Genomic DNA, 26,002 nt, shown 5'->3' with positions numbered 1-26,002 from the left:
CTTTTTGATTTATAATGAAATTCAAATATTTGTGCTCTTTATACACACATTGACCATAGTACTGTTTATTATGTATATTTGTAATCTAGGCATGACAATTTTGCACAGATTAGTTGGTAATCTTTGTTGTATCCCTGGTCAAATGATTGTAAATAGATAAATCTGTTCTTTTAAATTGTAAATGATTATCTTTCAGTTTAGCAACTAATGAAAGTATCAGTGTTAACTTTTAAATTTAATATTACTTATAATACTAAAACTAAGAAAAATAATGTGCATAATAGAACAATAATATGCTTGTAAAAAGTGACTTTATTGCTATACTTATGTTGTATTAATTACATTTACAATTTAATACATTTACTGATTCAATTAATTTCACTGATATAATGTGTACAAACATTTTTATATCCACTTAAAATGAAGTAGAGAAAATAATGCTGTTGCATGAAAATAAAGGTCATCTTTAAATATGCATAGAATGAATTCACTGCATGATTAATGCATTTCTTTAATGAATTTTTACATTTTAATTTAAGTTTATTAGATAAGTTTCCTTTAAATCTATTTCTCCTAAATTACATAAATTAAAAATAGTTTTTTAATTTTCACCCAATATAATGAATATGTTATTTTTATAACATAAAAAAATAAAGTGTATAATTCAACTCTTCAAATTAATTATAAAATGAACATCGGGCTCTTGACGTGGCACCGACTCCATATTGAGCTTCTACGTCATCAGTTCGGGAGCTCGCTCGAGCCGTGAGCGCGCTGTCACTACTGAGTCTCTGTGGAGACACTAAATCAAGGCTTCAGGTACGTCTAAACACTTACTATCTGCAAACAGATGGTCGAATATATTACGCTTATGATCCGATGATTAATGGTGATTGATGTGAAGCGTTTGATGGACTGCAGTGCTAGAAATCGCGAGTTTAAAGAGCATTTAGCTTGAAGTCGGTTGACTAGAAGCATCATATCTAACGTTACATCAAGCAGGTCATTGCTGGGGCTGTTTACTCAAATGTTTATCGAATCCGGTCGTTATAAAGCAGTGCTCTGAAGTTGTTTTCATTTTGACGTAAGATTATTTACATTTCTTAAGCTATCGAACTAGCATTCTGTGGCTAATTTGGAAGGGTGGACTGACGCCCCTTGTCGATCCGTAAACGTTAGTTCAAGTAACTTTAAACTAAAAAAAAAAACTAAACTAAACTTATTCACCAAAGTAGGTTTTGGCTGTATATCTGGCTGCATAACCGCGGTTTTATTTTTTGCTACCATGAATGAATTAATGTTATGAGCTAATAATGTTGAAATACACTTATTTTACTACTTACTTATTAAAATTGGGTAATGTAGACTGTTGCATTGCTTACTTATTTAGTATCTTAATATTTCCCCAAACGTGTTGTATTCGTCTAACTTGATCGTTTCTAATATGTCTCCTACTTCATAGGTTTGTATTCTTCTTATCTGCACATGTGGCATTTTTGCTGCTCATCTGTAATCATGGGATTTTCAAACTGGGGTCCGGGGTCCATGAGATAGTTTAGCATTGAATAACACTGATGACAATATTGATAGCAATAATAAAGAATTAAATAAATACATTTTATATTTAAAGATTAGTGTAATAAAATAATCCACTCTAAACTACTTTGAAGTCTGTATGAAAGCATGTTTGACATCAGATATATCAAATGACATCAAATAATATAAAAAAATAAATAAACAATATTTATATTTTGAAATGTGTTTTTCAGCATGCTGTAATTCTATCTTTCTAAAAGAAAATGTATAGCTGCCTTTATATTTTAGGAAAGTGGTCTGTGGTTTGAAAACTTCTAGTATATGAGCCAAAACCTTTTCAGCATTTTTGGGCATCATATTCACCATCAGGCATAGAAATATAAGCTGATACTGTAAACTATGTGAGCTACCTACCTAGAGAATTTTGGCATCATAGATGCTTTCTGAACTTGTACCTCTTATCTCATTCCAGCTTTTAATGATGTGTGATGTGATGTTATAGTTTGCCCTGTGTCCAAAGGCTAGCGATGAATCAGACCTATATACACAGATCAGATTGCATGTCGTATTTGAATACATCACTGCGTACGTTTCTTTCTCGTATCCATAAACCCTGTTTAACTGGTAGTTTCCAGAGGGTGCTATGGCGACCTTCCAGGAGTTCATCCAGCAGAACGAGGACCGCGATGGCGTCCGTTTCAGTTGGAACGTCTGGCCGTCCAGTCGTCTGGAAGCCACGCGTATGGTGGTTCCTGTGGCCTCCCTGTTCACCCCGCTGAAGGAGCGGCCGGATCTTCCCCCGATTCAGTACGAGCCGGTGCTGTGCAGCCGGGCTACGTGCCGAGCTGTGCTCAATCCTCTGTGGTAAGTCTGTTAAGTCAGAGCAGACAGCATAATGAGTTCACAGATGGAGGATCGACTTCTTATCCATTGCGGTAATTTCCAAATAAACACTTTATTATGAAAGCTGGATACATTATTTGCGATGCCCTAATATTATTATGCTTCTGTTTTTGTTCTTTTTTTCCCCCTGTTTACTCAATCAGTCAAGTGGATTACAGAGCAAAACTCTGGGCTTGCAACTTCTGTTATCAGAGAAATCAGGTAAAATAATTTCTAGGGCTGCTCTCGACTAAAGATTCTTCTGGTCGACTAGTTCTCGTTCATTTTTAGCATTTTTCAACTAATCGCACATTTATTAATAAACCATTTAAATCATTATAATGAGCCTTTAAAGGGTTAGTTCACTCACCCCCGAGGCATCCTAGGTGTAGATGACTTTCTTCTTTCAGTCGAATCCAGTCAGAGTTATATTAAAAATTGTCTTTAATCTTTTAAGTTCAGTCGGCGGGTGTTGCATTGCTTCAGTCCAAAAGATGTGAAGTAAAAAGCCCCCTTCTATAAAAAAAAAAAAAAAAAGTTTAATTAATTGATAATCATATTCGTTATGGATTATTTTTACTATGATTTTATCAGTTAATGGATGTGGCTCAATAAAAGTGCATTGCATTAATGGCAAAAACAATATCCATGTCCTGTCATAGTTCCCACCAACTTACGCTGGAATATCTGAGGTCAACCAACCTGCTGAGCTTCTTCCACAGTTCTCCACTATTGAATATGTTGTCCAGGTAAAGCTTTTAATTATCAACCTTTCATGGCCATATACATACTGAACACTAGAACTGGATACATAAGGAATAGTTACTGATCTATCATAAGGATTGAGATGAAGATCACTTAAATTTCATCAATTCGTTGGTTCTGTTTCTTTTCTGTAGCGTGGTCCGCAGATGCCCCTGAACTTCCTGTATGTGGTGGACACATGCATGGAAGATGATGATCTGCAGGCGCTGAAGGAGTCACTTCAGATGTCCCTCAGCCTGCTGCCTCCGACTGCTCTGGTGGGCCTCATTACATTTGGACGCATGGTCCAGGTTCACGAGCTGGGCTGTGAGGGCATCTCTAAGAGCTACGTCTTCAGGGGCACCAAAGACCTCAGTGCTAAACAGCTTCAGGTAGTTCAATATCATTTAAGATACAGGTGTTGGAATGAACTAGTCGGCACAAATGTCTCTTAATATGCAATATTTTTATTTGATAAATCTTGTGTACAGGAGATGCTTGGGTTAACTAAACCTGCTGCAGCACAGGCCGGCCGAGGCCCACAACAGCCTCAGGTTCCTCCTTCAAACAGGTGAGCTAAATGTGTTTTTAAAGCTGCTTTGCAAATGTAAATCTTCAGACTGTATAAACGAATCATTTGCATAATCAAAGTCTGATATTTTTAAGTTATCGAGTCATGTCTGTTTTATCTATATATTGCTCTATGCATTATAGATTGTATCAAAGCAGCTTCAGAGTGATAAACCGTAATGACAGAATCAATGATGCAAACTTTATGAAATATGAGGCAAATTAAAATTCTGCTGTAAACCAGCTCTAGTGTCCTTGTTCAACTCGTCATTTCATTTGTAAAATTCGTCAAATATAAAACGATTTCATCTATAAGCAGCTCTGAAGACAATAGTGTCATTTTTCAGCTCAAGTTCAATGTTGATTCAATTCAGTATAATAACAGTGTCCAAGTTACAAAATCCATCCGTTACAAACCAAATTTAATTCAGTTATAAAGAAGCTTTACAGAACACATGCAGAAGAATTGATTTCAAGTTTTGTTCTCTTATTATGCAGTAATTGCCAAAGGCAACACTGACAAGGAACAAAACCTGTGTCAGGTGGCAGTAGTGGAGAAAAAATCTTGGGAAACCAGTTAAACAAACCTATATGAATGAAGTGATTTATGGTGGTCACTGATTATCTGTGCTCAGGTTTCTGCAGCCAGTACAGAAGATAGATATGAATCTGACAGATTTGCTGGGAGAGCTGCAGAGAGACCCCTGGCCTGTAACTCAAGGAAAGCGACCGCTGAGATCACTCGGAGTGGCTCTTTCCATTGCTGTTGGTCTGTTAGAGGTGACTATCATGATTTATGTTATTATCTTCAGTCATGGTCTGCTGTGATGGCAGCTTTGCTACCAGCTGCAGTTACTAAATTATATATTTACAATAAGAGTTTGGACATGTCTTTTCATTAGGGTTAGGCATGGATTTTTTTTCCATGCTTTGTTTAGACGAACAATGAAGGCATTAAATCAATGAAGTAACACAGATAGAGATATGGGAATATTATTGTGATCAAAATGTATAGTTTCTTCAAAGTAGTTTTGCACATTCTAGATGTGCTCAAAAACTAAACGTAATGAAGTGCATCCTGGGATGCTTTTTTAAACCGCACTGAAGAAGTTTCTACCGACCTGACCGTTCCCGCTAAATTTAGATCTCGTTTCCATAATCTCACATTTAGATTTTCACTAGTGAAAGACAGAGATAGGATAAGAAATAAAAGTGTAGTCTGCACAAAATTGTATGTTAATCAATTCTTTTTTAATTTATTGACTGACTTGAATTTCTATTAATTCTCTTAAGACACAATTTGTTTAATATTTTATGCAACACAGTATGCAACAAGTCGAATGCAACAAGTGTCAGAGAAAATGTAAAATGTTGCACAAAAATTGTATTTCTTATTTTTATTTGTATTGTTAGTATACAATTTGTTTAACACTTACAACACAATAAGAAAGTGTCGCAGAGAGGGAAAAAAATAACCTATTATCTGTTTCTACAAAAAACTAAATTGGTTTGACATTTTTCTGTTAACATGGTAGGAAAAGTGTCGCAGAGAAAAGCAATAAATACGACATTTGTCATTTCAAATTATAGGCTAAGCACAATATAAACAAAACCCAGTTTAACATCCTTCAAGGACAGCACATCCACCCTTTACTCCATCTTTATTCTGCTCTGTCACTCATCGACAGCCTGCTTGTTCTGTCTGAGGGCCGTATATTTACTAGCGGTACAGCCTGCTCTGAGCATCGTTATGCACATATTGCACACAGACCTCGCAAATAAAACGCGTGATGCAGAAAGTGTGTGTGCAGCTTGTGCATAACAGTCCGAGTGCAGACTGTACCTGCAGTCAATAAGAATAAAGTACAGATAAGCTGTTCTGAATAAACATCAGGAACGGGATACATAGTAAGAACAACCACTCCGTTTCAGATTACACCAGAGTTGCTGATACTGCCACATTTAATTTGGGAATTCAGGGACCGTGGGATCCAGACCAGATTTTTTTTGCGCTGCCAGATTCAATGCTGACCTCTAGCTTTAAGCGTTTGGCTCTAAAGGTTTTTGATATCATAGAATGCATGAATTAATTTGTGTGTCCAAAGCTTTGTGCTCATTTATTGTTTCCCGTCCTCCTGTAGTGCACTTTCCCTAACACTGGCGCTCGCATCATGGCTTTCATCGGTGGGCCCGCCACTCAGGGTCCAGGTATGGTGGTAGGAGATGAACTGAAAACGCCTATTAGATCCTGGCACGACATCGAGAAAGACAACGCCAAGTTCATGAAGAAAGGCACTAAAGTGAGTCTTCCTGTATTTGTCGTCTGTATGATTGGCTTGGTAGAAGTAGCCACATATTGGTGATACCAGTGGTTTCAGAAAGATTGAGTATCTTGAAGCTGTACTGGTGAGTGATGGGTCATAGAGGTGCATTGGTATGTTCACAATTGAATTGACCTTTGCATTTTCAACTGACATTTCAGAGCAGAACAGTAATACCAGAGTGTTATTTTCTGGGAAAACAACTGTATATTTTTTTTCATACAGCATTATGTGTGAAAACTGGCAATCAGCTGGTCCGCAAAAGCTGATTATCCTAATTCTTACCGGATTTGAGGTTACATCTATGTTTATGCATTTGACCACACATTTAGCCAAAGTGCATTCAAGGTAGACGTTTTATCAGATCTTACTTTCCCTAGGAATCGAACCTATGACCTTTGTTTTGATAATGCCATGCATTTCTATCAGCTAATTCTATTCTGTTTAAAGTTGGTGTTTCTGTACACATTTAAAATAGTACTTCATTCCCTTGTAGCACTATGAAGCCTTGGCCAACCGTGCTGCTGCCAATGGACACATCATTGATATTTATGCATGCGCTCTGGATCAGACAGGATTACTGGAAATGAAGTGCTGCACCAACCATACAGGGTGAGTGAGTCAAAAAAAAGCTTTTCAATTTTCTTTTTAAATTGTGTTTCAGCATATTGACATTTCGTGCCAAGAGATTTGAGGGGCCTCTGGTGCATATTAAAACATGTTGAGAGTCAGGAAACATAATTCTAGACATACTATCCCCAAGATTTTTTAGTATGAGAAAACACTTATTCAGAAATGTGTGAATGTTTACCATAATGTTTGCCATTATGCTGATTTTATAAATGAATTTTATACTGATTGTAAACTTGCAATGTCTTTGCATTGTCTTCAACAGTACATCTTTATGATTTTGTGTAAATAACAGGGGTTATATGGTCATGGCGGACTCTTTCAACACATCCCTATTCAAGCAAACCTTCCAGAGAGTTTTCACGAAGGACGTGCAGGGCTCCTTTAAGATGGCGTTAGCAGGGACTCTTGAGATTAAGGTGGCTTGCTTTTCTTTTTATGTCATTGTTCTGTTGTCTTTTCTGGTTTAATTATTGCATTATTTAATTGTGCTTTAAATGGCTTACTTTATAAACTTAACAAACTTTTATTTCAGACTTCAAGAGAGATAAAGATTTCTGGAGCAATCGGCCCGTGTGTCTCCCTGAATGCCAAAGGTCCCTGTGTGTCAGAAAACGTAAGTACTTCTCTATCTTAAATCAAATAGGCTATACATTTTCTCTTAGGTTCAGTGTTTTTCCTGGCAGTGTGGACAACATATTGACATTCATTTTGACTTCTGCTTGTAGGAAATAGGAACTGGTGGAACAAGTCAGTGGAAAATTTGTGGACTGGATCCAAACACCACTCTTGCATTCTACTTTGAGGTTGTGAATCAGGTACATAAGAATTAATTGTTGGATTTCCTTACAGTAGTCCTTGACATACATGTTTAGAAGCAGGCATTATGAAGGATGGTTTTGGATTACTACAGAAAATAATTTTGGCTTGTCCCAAAATTGTATTTTTGTATTACTGTGAAGCAAAACTTGGCCTCGGAGCATTACAAAAGTCTCAGATACTGTGGCTGTTGATTCATGGAGTTGGATTGCTTGTAGATTTCCGTCTTAAATGCAGGTGGTCCACTAGAGGGCAAACTTTCCTCATACATGAAATTATATATTGTTATTTTAAACTGCATTTCAATTTAAAGCATTACTTCACTGCAGTAGTTTTTAACCTTTTATATATTTTAGTGATTCTCAAAAGATAGAATTGTAAATAAATTATTCCAAATACTGCACGGTATATGGAGGAACAGGACGTGAAAAATTTATTACAGAGAATAATTTGGTGCAAGTCTTGTCTTCAAAGTTACTCATTTTATTTTTATTTTGTTGTTCTGAGTATGTATGGTTTTAAAGGAATAGTTCACCAAAAAAAGAAACATTTTACTTGTAGATCAGCTTGTTTGTTCATCAGATTTAGAGAAATTTAGCATTACTTCATTTGCTCTCCAGTGGATCCTCTGTAGTGAATGGGTGCCGTCAGAAAGAGAATCTAAACGGGTGATATAAACATCCCCACTCCAGTACATCAAATAACATCTAGTGAAGTGAAAAGCTGCATGTTTGTAAGAATTAAATGCATCTTTAAAACGTTCCAAATTTTGATTCTTGCTAAAATGTAATTCCATAATCCATAATAACGCTTTCTCCAAGAAAAAAAAAATCTTGACAAAACATTTTTACTAGTGTTTGTGTTTTTATCAGCTATTTGAACTCTGATTTTGGTGGCACCCATTCACTGCATAGGATCCATTGGTGAGAAAGTGGAATTTCTCCAAATATGAAAATATGAAACAATTCATCTTCATTTTGAATGAGTTGATTGTTTACATTTTTTTGCAATTTTTTTTATTTTTATTTTGGTGAAATATTCGTATAGTGTTTGAGGGCTTACACAGTTACTGTACAGTGAATAATCATTTTAGAGTTTGGTGTGAGCTTTAATTTATTTGTTTTATGTAGCTTGTGAAATGCGTCAGTTCAGATTGCGCCATCATGGATGCAGTTCCTGAAAGCAATTGAACTGTGATTGGCAGTTTCAGATGCTGAACATTTTAGAGAAAGCATTCATTTAGAAAAAAAAAATGAATCATTGTTTGTGTTCAAGTCACAAAAGAAAACAATACAACTTCTGAAGCAAAAGTCCTTTTTTCTCTTCTGTCTTCAAGATGCGTTTACTGTAAAATATCACAAGGTTTTTTTCTTTCTGCATGAAATCTGTTTACATCATAAGCAGCGAAATTGCTTCTGGTTAGCTCCGCCAACCCAGTGTCCTCTTGTTCTGGGGTGAAGCGATGCTGCAGACGCTTCCTTAAGTCATGATTATTTCTATGCTATTGAAACCACCAAAGGTCAGTGAGGGTCGCGCTCAAACCAGCGTGAGTTCTTGCTGAGGTTGGTTGTTTGTTTGTAGTGCCGGAGGTACACTGGGAGCTGGCGAGGAGAAGCTGTTGCTCTCGCGGCGTGGCTGTATGGTCGTGCACTGGGAGTTTTTACGAGGATACTCAAACATCTGCTGGATTTTATTCAGGGTTTTGCGCAGTGCTGCTCTGTACCTCCTGAGAGATACAAACAAGGTCATGGTAAACCTCCCACATACTTGCAAGCTCTAAGAATCTAAAAGACAAACACATATCAATACCATGATTCATAGCCACTCCATCTTCTCTTTCTAGATGTGGCCCAAATTGGCCATTTGAGTTTTTACCTCCACTTTCCTTTTCCAATCCTGCTCCACATTCGATTCCTGCCACAATTTATTTACGAAACATTATTGAATGTGACTGGTATTAATGTGGGCTGCCACATCTGATAGTTAAAAGGCCAGGAAAGTCTTAATAAACAATAAAAAAGGGAGAATTACAGGGAGAATGTGTTATGGATCTTCCTGTCTTCCTTCATGAGATTAAGGAGGGGCTGCGTGATCTTATATTTAAAGTAATGATATATATATATTACAATAATACATTTTTTTAAAGCACTAAGAGATGTTTTACCAAAGCTGTATTTATTTTATACAACAATAATGTTGTGAAATATTGTTACAATTTTAAACCAATTTTTTTTCTATTTAAATTTGTTAACATTTTAAATATGTCTTGTTATTGATGCTGAAAACTGTTGTGCTGCTGTGTAATATTTTTGGTGGAACAATGATAATTTTTTTTTGTTGAATAGAAATTTGAATAGCATTTTTTTATTTTTAAGAGTTAATTTTTTTTGGGTCAATTGATGCACCCTTGCTATATAGAATGCATTTTTCATACATTTTTGGATGTTTTAAATTGTGAATTTTATTACACCAGAGTGTGACAATAATACAGTGATGTACATATTAAATGATATAGGAGATCTGTTTCTGTTGCTATATGAAAATACTGTCATTCAGTCCAGCCCTATTTGCTTCATAAGAGACATACTTGCCTCTTTCCCCTAATGCCAAATGATATACATTATAAGAATGAAACTGGTGCACTTACGTTTGAGTCATGGAGTTGATCCATGGGTTAAGAGCTGAAGTGAAGAGTACGAGCCATGTGGCAACAGCCGAGGCAGGCTGCGGGCTCTCTTTTCCCGTCAGTGTCTCATAGAAGCAGATAACGATGTATGGCAGCCAGCAAACAAGCAGGCACACTGTCAACAACACGCACAAATCACATGACGTGGTTAATGATTTATTGGACAAGCTTATTTCATTAGCGCAAGAGGAATATTGACTTGAAGGTCGTGTTGCATTTGTGATGTATTTCGCTAATTAGTTTCTCCATAATCTAAAGACAAACATTTTAAATTGAATTAATTGCATTGAGTTAATTCACAATTAATCCAGGGCAATTAATTTTGCAGTTACATTTGGTATTCTGTGGGATAGTCTACATATGCACACAAACTGAAATCTCGAGCCATTGTAATCTCACTAACTCTCTCATTAATTTTATTCTGTACATTTTCTGATTTATGTCAAAAGTTTGGACACACTTGCTCATTCTTTATTATTTCCACAATGGAGAAGAAAAGAAAACTTTGAAATAGAACAAATGGAAATAGCAAAAATATGGAAATGGTGTTCTCTTATCTTATAAATTCTTTGTATAGATTCCAGCTCTGCACACCAACTTCATGAGGTACAATGTGGGTTGCTTTTAAACAGCACTGCAGTAGTATGCTGGATACCTGTTTGTTGCTTTTCCTTCCTCTCCAGTCCAAGTCGTCCATTAAATAAATTAGTTTTTTTTTTTATTATTATTATTATTATTATTAAATTCATACATATTTTATTTTTGTCTGCAAAACTAATCTGAAGCATTTAAGATGAAGTCTGTAATAGTTTTAAGGTCGTGAGAAACATAAATGGAGTTAAATGAAGTGTCTGAACTTCGGACTTGGTGTATTTTATTTTTATTTTATTTGTTTGTCATTAGTGCAGTAATTAAGTCACAAAATGATTAAATAGAGAGAAAATTTTGTCTTTAAAAATGAGTATATTCTATACTTTCAGAGGGTACTGCAATCTATAATTGTTATAGTATTATTGTACACTATTATTCAAAAGTTTAGGGTAAGAAATGCTTTTATTCAGCAAGGATGCACTAAATTGACCAAAAGTGACTATAAATATAATTTAATACAAAATATTTATCTTTCAAATAAATGCTGTTCTTTTGAAATTTGTATTTATCTAAGAAACCATAAAAATGTATTATGGTTTCCACAAAAATATAAGACCGTGACATTCATAATTCTAAGAAATGTTTCTTGAGCTGTAACTGAGCATATTATAATGACTTCTGAAGGATCATGTGACGATTAAGACTGGAGTAATGATGCTGAAAAGTCAGGTTGATTACAGGAATAAATTGCTTTTTAAAATATAATCAAATAAAAAATTTTTTTACAGTATATTTGATCAAATAAAATTAGACGTTGAGCATAAACATTTAAAAAACATTTTTTTTTAAATCTTCCCAACCCCAGATATTGATCATATACAGTATGTGGATTCTGGTGGTGTTCTGTGTTTGTATTAAGCAGCAAGTAAGTGTCCATATGTCAAGGAAAAATTATTGTACCTAATCAAGTGATGTCAGAAAGATAATCACTTATTGAAAATCCAAAACAATGTGGCAAATCAAACACAATAAAGCTGATTTATGCCCCCATGTTTAATTACACTTACCTGTGGTGGTCACCATTACTATGGAGCTTTTGAAGTAACTACTGGCTGGCACGTAGAAACAATGGTCTTCGTTGCAAACAAACGTCCCTCGTCGCACCTGGTTCCTGGCTATATGCACTATATATCCATACATGGAGCACATCAGTACAACGGGAATGATGATTCCCACCACCATGAAGAGCATGTTGAAGGCGATGCTGGACGGCTTGAAGTTGGGAACACAGAGGAACTTTGTCTCGCTGTAGACGTAACTACCAAAACCAAAGAGTGGCAGAGCTGCGGTGAGGATGCTGTAGACCCATACTATTGCGAGGATGATTTTGGCCCTATATGCTGTGAAGATCACAGGATAGCTGAGGGCGAAGCAGATCTCCGTGAACTTGTCGACTGTCGCCCAGGTGAGAGAATGGATTGAGGCGAGCTGGAGCAACAAAAACAGAAAGGCGCTTCCCTTGCAGGTGGCACTCTTACTAGGGTAGCTCTTGACTTGAAAAAGGCTGTTATGGACACCAAAAGGAATAGTGGAGATGCCCAACGCCAGATCACATAGGCAGAAGCTCAAAGTGAGACCCCAGGTGTCCGTTTGCAAACTCCGATTGAGTAACACCACCAACAATAATACCAAGTTCCCCAACACGGAGCAGATACTGGAACCGATCATCAATGCTGCATAAACCACCGCCGTCCACTGCATGTTTACATGTGCGTTCAAATGCAGACATTTACGAAGAAGAACACAAATGCTCATTCAACGACAGAGATCACACTGGAAGATGTGGTAAGAGGAGGTCACGTTATCTGTGCCAAACCACCTGGGAAGGTGTTGCTTTATGGGAGGAGTGTACCTCATGCTGATCTTCAGGAGTAGAGGATCAACTGCAGTTCACCAAGCACTGATCTCTTTGGGGAGCGTTAGTCAAACCCCCCTCCACCTCTACTATCAGCACCTGCCTCAGCCGGTTCCAAAATGGCAAACATGCTGCCTTGAGAGGCAAAACTATGTGAACAGCTACAATCATATGTAGCGAGGTAAATAAAGCATCTAACATTTAAAGAGTACGTTTCTGTGGACATAGGGCGCACTGGGAGGCTGGAGCTGCACTGCTCTGCAAACACGACGCTTGAGATTCAATATCCTCTCTGTTGCGGCTGCTGCCGACTTTATGAGCCATTTCATGCTCGAGTGTTTTTTTAGTATAATTGGCAAGAAAGCATGACCCTAATGCGGTTTAAGCCCTAATCATTAATTAAGGCTTCGGTGCCTTTACCCAGAGCTTAAACCTTCCTTCTAGTTATAACAGTTATAACCTGTTACACGTGTCGTTTCTTACAGGCATTAAACTGATTTTAGATTGCAGGTTTTTTGGTGGTATTGCACGAGCCATATTTGCAATACTTTGTAGTCAAATATAAATATCAAAACTTACTAATTACTTCACAGTTGCAGTTAGTTTCTATGAAAGACCATTTCTGCACTGTGTAAAAACATAAAACAAGGTAATTGCGATTTATTTATTTTATTTGTATTTATTTTTTTAAATCTCGCAATTCCTTTTTTTGGTTTTACTTTGGTTTCAATTTTATATCTTACAATTCTGACTTAATTTCTAAGAATTGCGAATTTATATCTCACAATACTGACTTTATCACCTGTTTGGATTCTCTTTCTGATGGCACCCATTCACTACAGAGGATCCACTGGAGAGCAAATGAAATAATGCAACTTTGCAGTTCACAATTCTGAATTGTGAGATATAAATGAGATATTCTTAGAAATAATGTCAGAATTGTGAGAAAGGCAGAATCGTGATATAAACATTTGGCATTACACGGATACATTTTATTTTAATTTAAAATACAATTCAGAACATTTTATATCTGTTTTTAATCAAATAAATGCAGCCTTTGTGAACATTATAGCCTTTTTAAACATTGAAAAGTGTGGAATATTGAAGATTTTTTTTTTTTTTTTACAGTAGACTTCTTGAGTGGGACACTTTTGCTTTGCTAATGCTTCCAAAACATCTCCATTTGTCTCCAATTCTTGTTTACTGGTGCAAATTTTCTTTTCTTTTCTTTTTCTTTTTCCTCAGCACAACGCTCCTATCCCTCAGGGTGGACGTGGAGCCATACAGTACGTAACACAGTACCAGCATTCTAGCGGGCAGAGGCGCATCAGAGTGACCACGATTGCAAGGAAGTGAGTGTTTTCAACATTGATAATAAGAAGAAAAATTTGAGCAGCAAATCAGCATATTAGAATGATTTCTGAAGGATCATGTAACACTGAAGACTGGAGTAATGATGCTGAAAATACTGCTTTGCATCACAGGAATAAATTACATTTTAAAATAAATAAAAAGACAGAATAGTTATTTTAAATTATATTTTTGGTCAAATAAATGCAGCCTTTGTGAGCACAAGATACTGCTTTCAAAAACATCGTACCAAGCGTAATGCTTTTTTACATTAGGATTTCTGTTCTGCTGTTCTGTTCAACCCTAAATGTCACCCCAAATGTCACTGAGACACAAAAAACAATAAAGTCCACAAAGTGTCCACTTTGTTCACTATAAATTTGAGTAATAGTATACTTGGCAAGAGAAACTATGGGGGGAAAAAAACCTTGTAGATGGTTCTTCTTGTAGATTGTCCTTTCATAAATGTTCAAGTTTGGACATCATCTTTGTACATCATCCATTTGTTATTCTCCATACGTCCATGTACAGCTTCCATGACAGCTTGAAGGAGACATCAAAAGATTCCACTTTTAACATTACATTTGTTTGTCAGAATCAATGTGCATCGTAAGCGAATATTTAGTCTTGGACAAAGACTAATGCACTGCTTGTAGCTTTCAAGCAAACTAAAAGTGTTTTAAGTATCTGAAACATTACTGAGCTCTTTGACTCTTTTCTGTTCTGTCGCTTTAAATATACCTTTTAGATTTATTTTTTACCATGTAGACGTGAGGATGAATCAGTGTGAGTCAGACCGATGATGCAGAAGCTTGTGTTCGAAGGTCACTATGCTATAACATGTTCTTCACATCCTCCTCTTCAGCTGGGCTGATGCACAGACTCAGATCCAGAGCATCGCTGCATCTTTTGACCAGGAGGCCGCTGCCATCCTCATGGCCCGCCTGGCCGTCTATAGGGCAGAGACGGAGGAGGGCCCAGATGTTCTGCGCTGGCTGGACCGACAGCTCATCCGCTTGGTGAGTCTTTCAGCACTTCTTCTTTCAGCTGGGACTTGCTTGGTATAATCAGTACTTTAGTATTAGGGATGCACAATAATTTTCTTATCTTTCATTTGCAGTGCCAGAAATTTGGAGATTATCATAAAGACGATCCAAACTCATTCCGTTTCTCTGAGACATTCTCATTGTATCCTCAGGTATGATCTTTTTGTCTCACGCTCTGAGACTACACTGAATCTCGCTTTACAGCTAAGTGAAAATGAGATCTTGACATTGTCTTTGGCAGTTTATGTTCCATCTGAGGAGGTCTCCTTTCCTGCAAGTGTTCAACAACAGTCCTGATGAAAGCACCTATTACAGACACCAGTTCATGAGACAGGACCTGACCCAGTCTCTGATAATGGTTCAGCCCATCCTGTATGCATATTCATTCAACGGGCCACCAGAGGTAAACATGCAAACCTTCTCCCACTGCACATTTAATATTTGCTTGATTTGATGGATCATTGATGGACTTTATAGATGGAAGTTTCATGCATGATTTTCAACACACAACTTCAATTTTCTTCAAAATGTTAGAAACGAATGAATATATGATGTATATAAACCTTTTTAGCCATGCCTGTATTTAAAATATATTTAACATATTTTAAAATGTTATTTATTTTTATGATGGAAAAGCTGAAATTTTCAGCATCATTAATCCAGTCCTTAGTGTCACATGATCTTTCAAAAATTATTCTAATATGCTTATTTGGTAGGGCTGTGAATGTTTGGGAAGGCAGCGATTCGATTCACGATTAATAGGTTTTTCGATTCGATTCAAGAATGATTTTTGCAAATTTAGAACGGTTCAATTCACAATTAAATTCGATTCGATTCTGCATTCTTTTAGTGCATTCACAGGATTATTTAAATGTTTCCCCTAAATTCTTTAAATGCTTATTCAGGGGGCAAATTACAGTAGCCCTTATGGTTAGAGAACCATAGGTTAAAAAAAGAAAAAAAGCTTTTGTCCATTGTTAAATACTAGTATATTGATACGACATGGCATACATAAAAATGTATGTAAGGCAAGATTTTTAAAAAAGAGCTTTAATATTATGTATAAGCTAACATTTTGTCACACCAGGGTCACAGCCATCATTTCAGAAGTGAAAGCAATGTCAAATACAATAATTTTATTTAGCCAGCCTATAATATCATAATTATTATTTATTTTATTTTTTTACAAGGAATTCTCTTCTTTTTATTACTTTTAATTAGCTGTAAGAAATCAAATACACTGCTGGACAATAATCAATCATTTGTAATCGATAATTTTTTCCTAATGGCAAGTTTATGATTGTTTTATATACTAGGCTACATTTAATTAGCAATTATTTTAATTTTCTGCACAGAATAAGGTAGAAAATATACTTTATAGTTTCTGTACTGTAATAAATGATATGTCAATTATTCATAAATTTTATTCATTGTGTTTTTTTTTACGTTTCATCAGTTTATTCTCTTTTATTCCGTTTAGCTGCAGATAAAGCCTGCAAGACTGCTCAGGTAACGCCGTCGGTAAGATGCAGGGAGCCATTGACAAACTACAGAAAAGTAAAACTACTTCACTTTAGTATTAGGCTACTGGCCACGAGTCCTATAGATCGCAAGTCAGCTGCGTCAGAGACGAACGGAGCGCGAGCACAATCCTGTTACAGTCTCGGGCGGTAAACAGTGGAGCGCGTGAAGGACAGATAAGAGGCATGAACACTGTTCAAGGTCTCCATTAATTCTTGCGTGTAGTAATTTAATGTGTATATATTTTGAAAACATTGAATTGCTTTAGAAATCGCGATTCATTCGATTCTTAGCGTTTTGAATCGATTACTGTCTGAGATCGGCGATTCACGATTCAAAAATTATGTTTCAACATTGATGCATTTGAATCGTGAGGGTTCGTAATCGATGCATCGAGAAAACAAGTGAATCGTTACACCCCTATTATTCGGTTATTTATTATTCTTAACAGCTGTGCTGCTTAACGTTGTTGTGAAATGGTGAAACGAAAGGCATTCTGTTTAATTATACATTTTCTACAATTAATCATTTAAATGCATTCCTTGCAAAATAACTCATTTCATAGAAAAAATTACTGACCACCCAAACGTTTGAAAGGCAGTGTATAGAAAGTGAAATATCAGTATTGACCAAAGTCAATCACGTGTCATGACTCTGGTTGAATGTGCAATGCAGTGTCATGATGATTGTGCACCTGATGTCCCCAGACTCAACAGATTAAACAGTGTTCTGTTTAATTAGTGTGCTGTGATCTTTTTGTTCTCATTTTCGTTCAAGCTCATATTATTGTTGTCTTTAAACTTTTTTGCAAACGCTGGAAAAAAAATAAGTAAAATGTACTTTTTATTTTGCAAGTTTTTGTATGCATATTAAGTAAAATGTAAGTATGGAATTAAGTAAAATCAACTTGACTAATTAAGTAAAATTAGCAAAGGAAATATTTACAGTTAACGTGTTCACTCAGAGTTTGATGATTTCTGCTTACCGGTAATTATTTTAAGTTTGCCCTGCAATACTGAAATACATTTCAGCTAGCCAGGGTTTGTAAACTCTACTCAAACAAAAAACTGTAGCAATGAAAAAAAAAATCCATTAGAGCATGTGGTTCTCTTACAAGCATGTACATAAGCAAGTAGACAGCTCCTTATTCTTTTTAAGATATCATTTCTAATAAATAGAGTTATTACCCAAATAAACACAGCCTTAAAATTAGCCTTATTCATTATTAATATCCAAATTCATGGTGGGAACAAACGGGATCATGACTTTGATATTTACTTAAACAATCTTTGTAAAAATAACAAAGAAGTACAATATAAGTTCAAACGTTAACTTTTACAAGCTTAAGTCAGGTCTGTCTTAATTATAAATATATTGACTATATATATAGATCATTTTTGGTGACCCATTATATTTCCTTAAATGAATGTCACTGTGTTTTTTACATTCATCTTGCGCCCGTGTCTTTTGCAGGTTACATAACGTTTTGTATAATTAAAAAAACGCTTCTACAGAAAAAAAAGTTTTATCTGCAGATATTGCCTTGCTTGGGGATCTGTGCCTTTGTGCATTCAGACATCTGATTGCTAGTCATTTACAGGGAAAAATCTGGGTGCATTTTTCTCTTTTTCTACTTGTTACTTTGCACATTTTGTTAGAAAATGTTTATTTACTATTTATTCAAGTTTTTTTAAGTTATCTAATATTTTGAAACTTTATTTCCATGATCTAAATATTCTTACATTTTAAAAGTTTGTTGTCATTTGGAAGTGTGTAGGCCTTCTTTACTGTTTTTTTTTCTTCTTTTCTTTTTAATTCTTGTCTGAAACAAATTATTTAATGTAGAAATTACAGTTTTTAGTTTTTAGTTTTTTAGTTTAGTTTTTCTGTATTTACTTGACCACAAAATAATTTTTTATCAGTGAAGACACGTTACCATTTGCATAGAGGGTGCACATATTAGTACACAATTATTTTTGAACGCAAGAAGCAAATGTTGTATGAATGGGTTGTACTATGAACTCTACATGATGTTCAGATGGCCTGGACTGTATGTTCTACAGTAGCAGTGAGTTAAACAACATCAGGGCGATGATACAACGCACAACTCAAACGGACATGTGTGTATTTCTAATCTGCTTTTAATGGAGGGCTTTATGTCACTTACTGTTTTCCCCAGACATTGGGACCAGAAGGGGGAAGTTCTAGGAAAGATGTTTATCAAAGCATCTAATTGACAGTGACAGTCTAATAATAGGCTTTGTTTCCTGTTGTTGTAGCCCGTGTTGCTGGACAGTAGCAGTATCTTGCCTGACCGCATCCTCCTCATGGACACCTTCTTCCAGATTGTGATTTACCACGGAGAGGTAAGATGTGAAATTCAAAACGATTGCACAGCGGTTTGTTTTCCCATGTGACTGGGTAGACGTTAGTTTGAAGCCAAGTCTTTTTCATCTCTTCAATAATTAAGAATGCAGTCTGCTTTCTTGGTCTCGGTCTGAACTGTTCAGTAATTTGTGCAAATGAAATCAGAGCCAGTTTTGCGGTGAAACAAGTTGAAACTTGGCTGCATTTCAGAGGAGAGACAGTTTCTGATGAAACACTTGTAGGTGTCTCGCTGAAGTACATGCTAATGAAGTGAAATTTTAAACCAACTGAGTGAGATGTTCTCTCAGTCACATTTACTAGCGCTAGTAAACAAGATGGATTTTCAGATTTGGCACCTTGTTGGATGACTTCTGACAGATGCATGGTGTTTTGCCTCATGTAGACTGTGTCTCAGTGGCGTAAAGCCGGGTACCAGGATATGCCGGAGTATGAGAACTTCCGCCACCTGCTTCAGGCTCCTGTGGATGACGCCCAAGAGCTTCTGCACAATCGTTTCCCCATGCCACGCTACATCGACACGGAGCACGGCGGCAGTCAGGTACAGAGGACGTCAATCATTATGAGGCACTCACACTAAACTAAACGGGTTACACTGATTAATTGTGTTTACAAGTAATATTAAAGGTCATCAATATTCATTATTCAGAAGTAAAAAGGTCATTAATATTCACTGACCTGAGTTAAATAAAGCAATACGCCACTAGGTGTTCTGCATTACGAGCTCTGTCCAAAAAGCTTTCACATACATAGGGCGCTGTGATTTCTGTGATGAAGAAAACACAGAATCCAGTCATAAAAACATAATTTATTGTATAACCCTGAATGTCATGCAATTTGTCACATTTTTGATGAATAAATCAAAAAGCAGTTCAGTACACTTAAACTTAATGCTATGGACTTGTGTCTGTGCATATTAAGCCACAGAAATACTAAATATGAATCCTGCGTGTTCTGCATGTCTCTGTGTGAATGAATGATGCAAAGCATGGTTTCATTTACTACACGCATACTGAAGCACGCATGATGCTCACAGGGAGCCTCTGCCACCTCATTACATGAGTACATGAACACACAAACATCTCTAGAACTGCTCAGAGAGTCACTCCACCAGCGTTTTAGTTTCTTTTGAGAAAAACTTGTCATATTCAAACTTGTAGAATCTGTGACTGAAATATTTCTTAATGTAACGATAGTCTGACTATTACTGCTAATGAAGTTATTATTAAAAGGTTATTTTCAAAGGAATATTTATCAGAAGAATTGTTTACCAGAATTTTAGCAGAAAAATGTAAATATACTACACAGTATTTCTGAAAAAATAAAATTAATAAAATCGATATATTTTTTAAATAAAATCAATTCATTAAAGATGCTTTTGAATATGAAAATTTTATGAAACTATTAAAATACTATCCAGAAAATTAATGGAAAACAGAATCTAGTAAAAAATAAACATTTCATAGGGAATTAACTTTTAATAAATTGTTATTTTGAAATTGTAAGTATCATGATTTCAATTTGTTTGATTAATTTAATAAAATTTGTATCTAATTATAAAAAAATGTAAAAAAACGAAAATAAAAATAAAAAACGAAAACTGACATTGGGAAAAAATCAAACTGATTTCATAGGGCTCTACATACACTTAAAAATAAAGTTTCCTTGTTGGCAGTGATGGTTCCATGAAGAACCTTTAGCATGGAAGCTTTCATTTGCACAGAAAGTTCTACATGGTGGGGAAAAAGGGTTCTTTAGATTATTAAAATGCTGTTCACACTTAGAAAAAATGGTTCTTTTAAGAACTGTTTAATGAAAAGTTATTTGGTAAACCTTATATGTAATGTGTTAACATTTAAGGTGCCTTTTAACAGAAATAGAGCCTGATAAGTGACTGATTTGGATCGCTTTATAATCAGCATCTCTGGACTACTCAATTGAAATGCATCAGAGACTTGATTTACAGTTGATTCCAATATAATCTGAAATTAGAATGTTGCTAAGAGATATTCGTATAAGCACAGAATTTGGTAAAATAGATAAAAGCTTTTTGTCAATAATTAAAAAAATATTTATAACAGATATTTATATTGACTTTTGGATTGCACTTTTTACTCATCTCAGGGTTTGGATTGCTCTACCAATGTCAGATTTGTCAGCACAATGTTTCTGCCTACTTTTTTGGCATAGCCTTAATATTGGGAAAGCTCCAGTGATGCCTTAAATAAATTGCTGTCTAGGTAGGCAGCTCGGTGTCAGCTCAAGTTTTGGAACGGAACTCTCTTAATTCTGGAAAAAATCAGTGCCATGTTGGATTGTATCTCTTTGGTTTTGTTTTTCTCAATGGAATGGCAAAAGCAGTTATATATATATATATAAGATAGCAATTTTCAACAAACAGTTCAACTGATTATTTTAATGATAATAAAAAAACACAAACAAATCTTCTGGCAAATAATATTGTACATTAGCCTAGCTGAGGTTTTATGCTTGCCAAGCAGCATAACAAATCAAAGATCATTCTGTGTGTTACAGCCAACATTAAAGTGCACTTGGCTCTTGAATAGGGATGTCAGCTGATCACAGTGTGTGTGTGTGTGTGTGTGTGTGTGTGTGTGTGTGTGTGTGTGTATGTGTGTGTGTATGTATAGTACGATTGAATGATGATGAGCTGAAAATGTATATTTTAATATTTTTCTTTTCCTTGCTTAATTATCTCGCTCTTATATGCGTTTATGGTGAGCAAATGCCACTTAAAACAATTGACAGGTCTATTAACTGGATTTACACTGTAAACTGTAGGTTTTTACAGCCAGACCTGTCCATTTTATAAAATAAAAAAATAGCTGGTTTGAGGCACCTTGGCAACGACAGGTGTTTGAATCAGTAATTTTGCATTAGTAAGTGCAAATATTTATAAATTGCTTTCAAAAAGCCACCTCCATTTTCTCAAGCCTTGATTAATAACCGCTCATATGGAAGGTGCTACTTTGAAAACAGTTGTTCTGACAGCTCTTCAGTCAATTTCTACGCCTGAGAAATTCGCCCTTAGAGATTTTTAAATGGCGCTTGTGAATAAATGACTGTTATGGGTCATTGAGACATGGCTGCTGTTCTGCATATTAATACACCATATGAACTGTTTTTAGGGTCAGAATTTTTACTGAGATTTATTTTCTGCCCCCCTCCAGGCACGTTTCCTTCTCTCCAAAGTGAATCCTTCTCAGACTCACAACAACATGTATGCATGGGGTCAGGTAAGCGCCTATATCTCACCAACACAAACACATTTCCTATGCAAGGAATATTGATTAGTCCACAGTGACGAGCCGTTTTTATACAACAATATAAACACGTCTCGGCTTGTTCTAATATTGTTTAACCCACACTGCCGCTGACTGAATCACACTTCCTGTCTTTGTGTAGGAGTCTGGCGCACCCATTCTGACAGACGACGTGAGTCTTCAGGTGTTTATGGATCATCTGAAAAAGCTGGCAGTGTCCAGCGCTGCCTAAGATCCTCCTCTCGGCAATCAGTAACACACAGCCAGTGGGGTCACATTGGCACTGCCCTCAGTTTTCCCCATTTATATCATGCATATATTGAGGCTAGATTTTTTAAAAGAGAGATTGGGTCAATCGTGAAGGGAAGTGTCATTCTTGAATGATTAATTATGACGACAAACGGTAAAGACTGCATGTTGAGTATACATCAGGACAAGACATTTGTTACTGTTTCAATCAGAATGAATCGAACTTGGGGATGTGAGCTACATGGTTAAAGAAATAGTCAAAAAAAAAAAAAAATACAATTCATCTATAATGTACTCGTGCTATTTCAAACCCAAATGCTGATTTTTTTTTTTTTTTTTTTTTTTTTTTTTTGGTACCTGAACATAAAACTGAATTTTTTGAAGAATCATCTAGACAAGAATAGTCCATATATGCAAGTCTTTTGAAGCAATATAAGCTTTCAGTCATTTCAGTTGTTTAGTCATTAATCACTGCCTAGCCCACGTTAAAAAAAATAAATGCATTGCAGTAGTTTGCTATACAAATTGCTTTTATCTACTATTTTTGATTTCCTCTTATTTGATTATCGAAGAGTTTCAAGTACTATGTAATAGGAGAGCAAAAGTAATATTGAAGATCATTAATATCCATTATTCAAAAGTAAAGGATAACATTAATGCATTAATAACATTAATATTCACTGACCTATGTAATCTTGGTTAAATTAAGCAATAAGCCAATGCTATTTGTTGTCAATTGCTTCTGTGCACCATTTTTGAATGTTCTAGACATGAAATCTTAAATTTCCTTGTGCAAAGCTATTGTATGGCCTCAGAAAACCTGGAATGTAATTCAAAAGTCATATTGATTTACCTTTATTGTGCTTTTTTTCCTATGGCAAAAACCACAATTCTTCAAAAGCTATTTGCCAGCATATGGGTTTGAAACAACATGAACTATTGCTTCGAATCTGATGTTTACGTGTACGAAGCTCTGGAATGAGACTTGTGTTGAACGGAGGGAGGAAACTCGCTGGTTTCAGCACACCTGCAGCAGATACTTTTGTTTGCCTAGTCGAGGAAGGTGAAAGCAGTGTCATTGTAGCCAATTAAGCATGAGAGCTTGAATGCCGCCTCTAGCCAACAGCTCAGAACAATGGCTTATTTTTAGACCCTGTGCGCGTCTCTCGTCTCGTTGCGTTGATGGGTTGTGTTGCAGCGCTGGGTTGAATGCCCCATTCCAAACACAGACTTGCGGAATTTGTAAGCTGCCTTTCTATCTGTAGCTCTGATATTTATGAGCCATTTCTAGCAGTATTGTATGTTTTGTTTCTAATAAAACTGGCTTCGTGGTCCCAGTTGGCCTGCAGTGTTCAGATTTTGGAAACTGGAAACCTTCTTTCTGTCACTCTTGCCTTTCAAGTCAGCATCCTGTGAGTCTCAAAGGACACGGAAACTGACTGTGTGTTGTTAAAGGAAGAGTTGAAAACACTGTCATCGTTTTCTCACCCTCATGTCATTCCAAACTACATGACTTGCTTGCTTCTGCGAGACACAGAGGTTTTGTATCATCACTGAGCTGTTCTTTTCCATACAGGCTTTGATCGACACGAGGATGGAAATATTCCTTTAACAGAGCGCGACTATTGCGTGTCCCACAAGTGAGAGTTTGGGCTTTTGTGTCAAATATCTAATTGCATTACAGTCATGAAATATGATGCCACGGCCCAACAAAAAGATTTAAAGATTTCCTTTGAGAAGAATTATTAGTTTTACACCATTTCTGTGGTTGTTTTCACTGATGGCCACACGGGAGCAGCAATTAACTAAGAGAGCATCAGTTCAACTGCGATTATTGGAGAAGTCAAAGGTTCCTTGAAATTCTGTATGTAAATGATTAAACTCTCACAGGAGTCAATCTAGATATTGCACATCCAAATGTAATGGAAAGACAATTACAGATTCATGCCTTTAAGTGTTCATTATTTCAGAACGTACCATGTTATTCCCAGTTAAAGTTCTCATCCGTTTCCCTATTCATACTTTATGGATCATCCTGTCAGATAGGCATGCCAAGGTTTTCATTCTTATTAAACACTTCATTAGGCAAGTATGAAAAGGATATTACTTATACCCCCTGAGCACAATGTAATGTATGATCTATATTCTGATTCTATAATGCATGCTGAAAACATGTTTCACACTGATTTCAGCTCAATGGCTGTGAAAGCCTGCTGTAAATTCCTCTTATAGCCATTGATTTTTTTTTCCTTACGTATTTATTTTCTGCATATATCCCATCTATTACTTTCTTAAATTTGCCTCCCAGTCTCACCATTTCAAAATGTATTCAAAAATACCATAAAAAATTGAGGAACTATGTCTACAGAGCATGCGTTCAATGTTGATTTGGAAAGCATGACTTGTAATCTCTTATTGCAGTTGCAACATACAAATCAATGTGTATGTAAAGGCTACAAAGTATATCTTTCTTCCAGTGAAAAACTGTTATTTACTAGCAACATGAACCCAAATCTGATTGGCAGGAGTGTCATAATGCATTTTATATGCACTGCAGAATGCACTGCAGGTTGCAGACATTGAGAGTGGAAACAAAGCATATTGTCAAAGACAATATTCCCAAACTGTATTGCTGTGGTCCATAACAATGAGATCGATTTCACTGATTTAATCTTAGAAAACAATCTTTTACTTAGACCGTTGCCAAGGAGCAGAAAATGATTCAATCTCAAGCTTGTTTAGACAAATTAAGACCCGTCTATATCAAAACCACATCTGGAGTGTTTCACCAGAAAATCTCAATTAATTATTGAACGAATTCTGCTGCATTTTGGTGCAAAACATGCACTTTAATTATGCATTAGATTTGATAAGCAGTTTCTCCATGGCTCTTTGGAAAAAATTCAATGCTACAGATTTTGGGTCAATGTGTTTCACTTTTCCAACTCATTCGCCGTGATGGATCCAGCTAATTAACCCACACAGCCAGTGCTGGCCTCTCACAGATGGGTGGAAATTCACTCATTACGGCAAATGAAGGTAAGGCCTTGCTGATTGAAATTCTCCAAATATCTCTGCCTAGATGGAGTATGTTTGCAGCCTTACTGCAGCCTCGTTCAGGTGCATTTGAACGCAAGCCTCATGTCACATCCATCACCTGCCTACATGAATCATCTCAGATTTTTGTCTTTCGATAATATAATCAGCTCTTTCAAACAGCTTATATAGAGGCGGCTATTTTGTCCTTGTAATCAGGAGACCGTCTTTTGAGCAGGTTGCTTTAGAGTCTGGATTTTGAATAGGCTGTTCACAAGAGGATGAGGGAATAGTGGATCTGTGAGGCCATCAGTACAGTAGTCACAAAAGAATTCAGAGGACATTCTGAACCACTCAAACTACACCCTGCCAAGGGAAAAGTGCTTTCTGTGAGGTTATGTGGAAAAAAAAATGCACAAAAGGTTTTTTAAGACTCG

The 26,002-nt window shown here is 36.1% G+C and overlaps 2 protein-coding genes across 3 annotated transcripts; one reads left to right on the top strand and one right to left on the bottom strand.

The window, feature by feature from the left end:
- Positions 1 to 736: 736 nt before the first annotated feature.
- On the top strand, positions 737 to 23,885 carry LOC113117669 (Sec23 homolog A, coat complex II component). The gene is made up of 20 exons (XM_026286511.1): positions 737 to 819; positions 2,165 to 2,400; positions 2,583 to 2,640; positions 3,081 to 3,167; positions 3,318 to 3,554; positions 3,654 to 3,733; positions 4,368 to 4,512; positions 5,874 to 6,032; positions 6,550 to 6,665; positions 6,979 to 7,102; positions 7,219 to 7,299; positions 7,412 to 7,501; positions 13,940 to 14,046; positions 14,910 to 15,063; positions 15,165 to 15,242; positions 15,332 to 15,493; positions 18,891 to 18,977; positions 19,382 to 19,537; positions 22,188 to 22,253; positions 22,423 to 23,885. Exons 2-20 carry the CDS (start codon positions 2,180 to 2,182, stop codon positions 22,510 to 22,512), a joined length of 2,298 nt encoding a protein of 765 aa, XP_026142296.1. The 5' UTR covers positions 737 to 819; positions 2,165 to 2,179; the 3' UTR covers positions 22,513 to 23,885.
- LOC113117670 (adenosine receptor A3) lies at positions 7,513 to 13,933 on the bottom strand. 2 transcript variants are annotated; one of them, XM_026286512.1, is made up of 3 exons: positions 11,847 to 13,933; positions 10,150 to 10,303; positions 7,513 to 9,228 (listed from the first exon to the last, which is right to left on the bottom strand). In XM_026286512.1, the coding sequence occupies exons 1-3, from the start codon at positions 12,592 to 12,594 to the stop codon at positions 9,039 to 9,041; spliced, it is 1,092 nt and encodes a 363-aa protein (XP_026142297.1). In that variant the 5' UTR covers positions 12,595 to 13,933; the 3' UTR covers positions 7,513 to 9,038. The 2 variants fall into 2 exon arrangements, 1 of the variants encoding a protein (XP_026142297.1); XR_003294189.1 differs by lacking the exon at positions 11,847 to 13,933 and having other exon boundaries at positions 9,099 to 9,416; positions 10,150 to 10,264.
- Positions 23,886 to 26,002: the final 2,117 nt, after the last annotated feature.

This window comes from Carassius auratus, chromosome 17 (genome assembly GCF_003368295.1).
Source record: "Carassius auratus strain Wakin chromosome 17, ASM336829v1, whole genome shotgun sequence".
Classification (NCBI taxonomy): domain Eukaryota; kingdom Metazoa; phylum Chordata; class Actinopteri; order Cypriniformes; family Cyprinidae; genus Carassius; species Carassius auratus.
This window is presented reverse-complemented; position numbering and strand designations above follow the sequence as displayed.

Bases quoted from the DNA above. Each gene is read 5' to 3' on its own strand.
- LOC113117670 (XM_026286512.1), bottom strand. From the start codon at position 12,594: ATGAGCATTTGTGTTCTTCTTCGTAAATGTCTGCATTTGAACGCACAT. The intron at 10,304-11,846 runs GTAAGTGTAATT...TGTTGTTGACAG, and splicing joins AGTAATGGTGACCACCACAG to TGTGCCTGCTTGTTTGCTGG. The intron at 9,229-10,149 runs GTAAGTGCACCA...TGTATCTCTCAG, and splicing joins ATCAACTCCATGACTCAAAC to GAGGTACAGAGCAGCACTGC.
- LOC113117669 (XM_026286511.1), top strand. From the start codon at position 2,180: ATGGCGACCTTCCAGGAGTTCATCCAGCAGAACGAGGACCGCGATGGC. The intron at 7,103-7,218 runs GTGGCTTGCTTT...CTTTTATTTCAG, and splicing joins CAGGGACTCTTGAGATTAAG to ACTTCAAGAGAGATAAAGAT. The intron at 15,064-15,164 runs GTGAGTCTTTCA...TTTCATTTGCAG, and splicing joins ACCGACAGCTCATCCGCTTG to TGCCAGAAATTTGGAGATTA.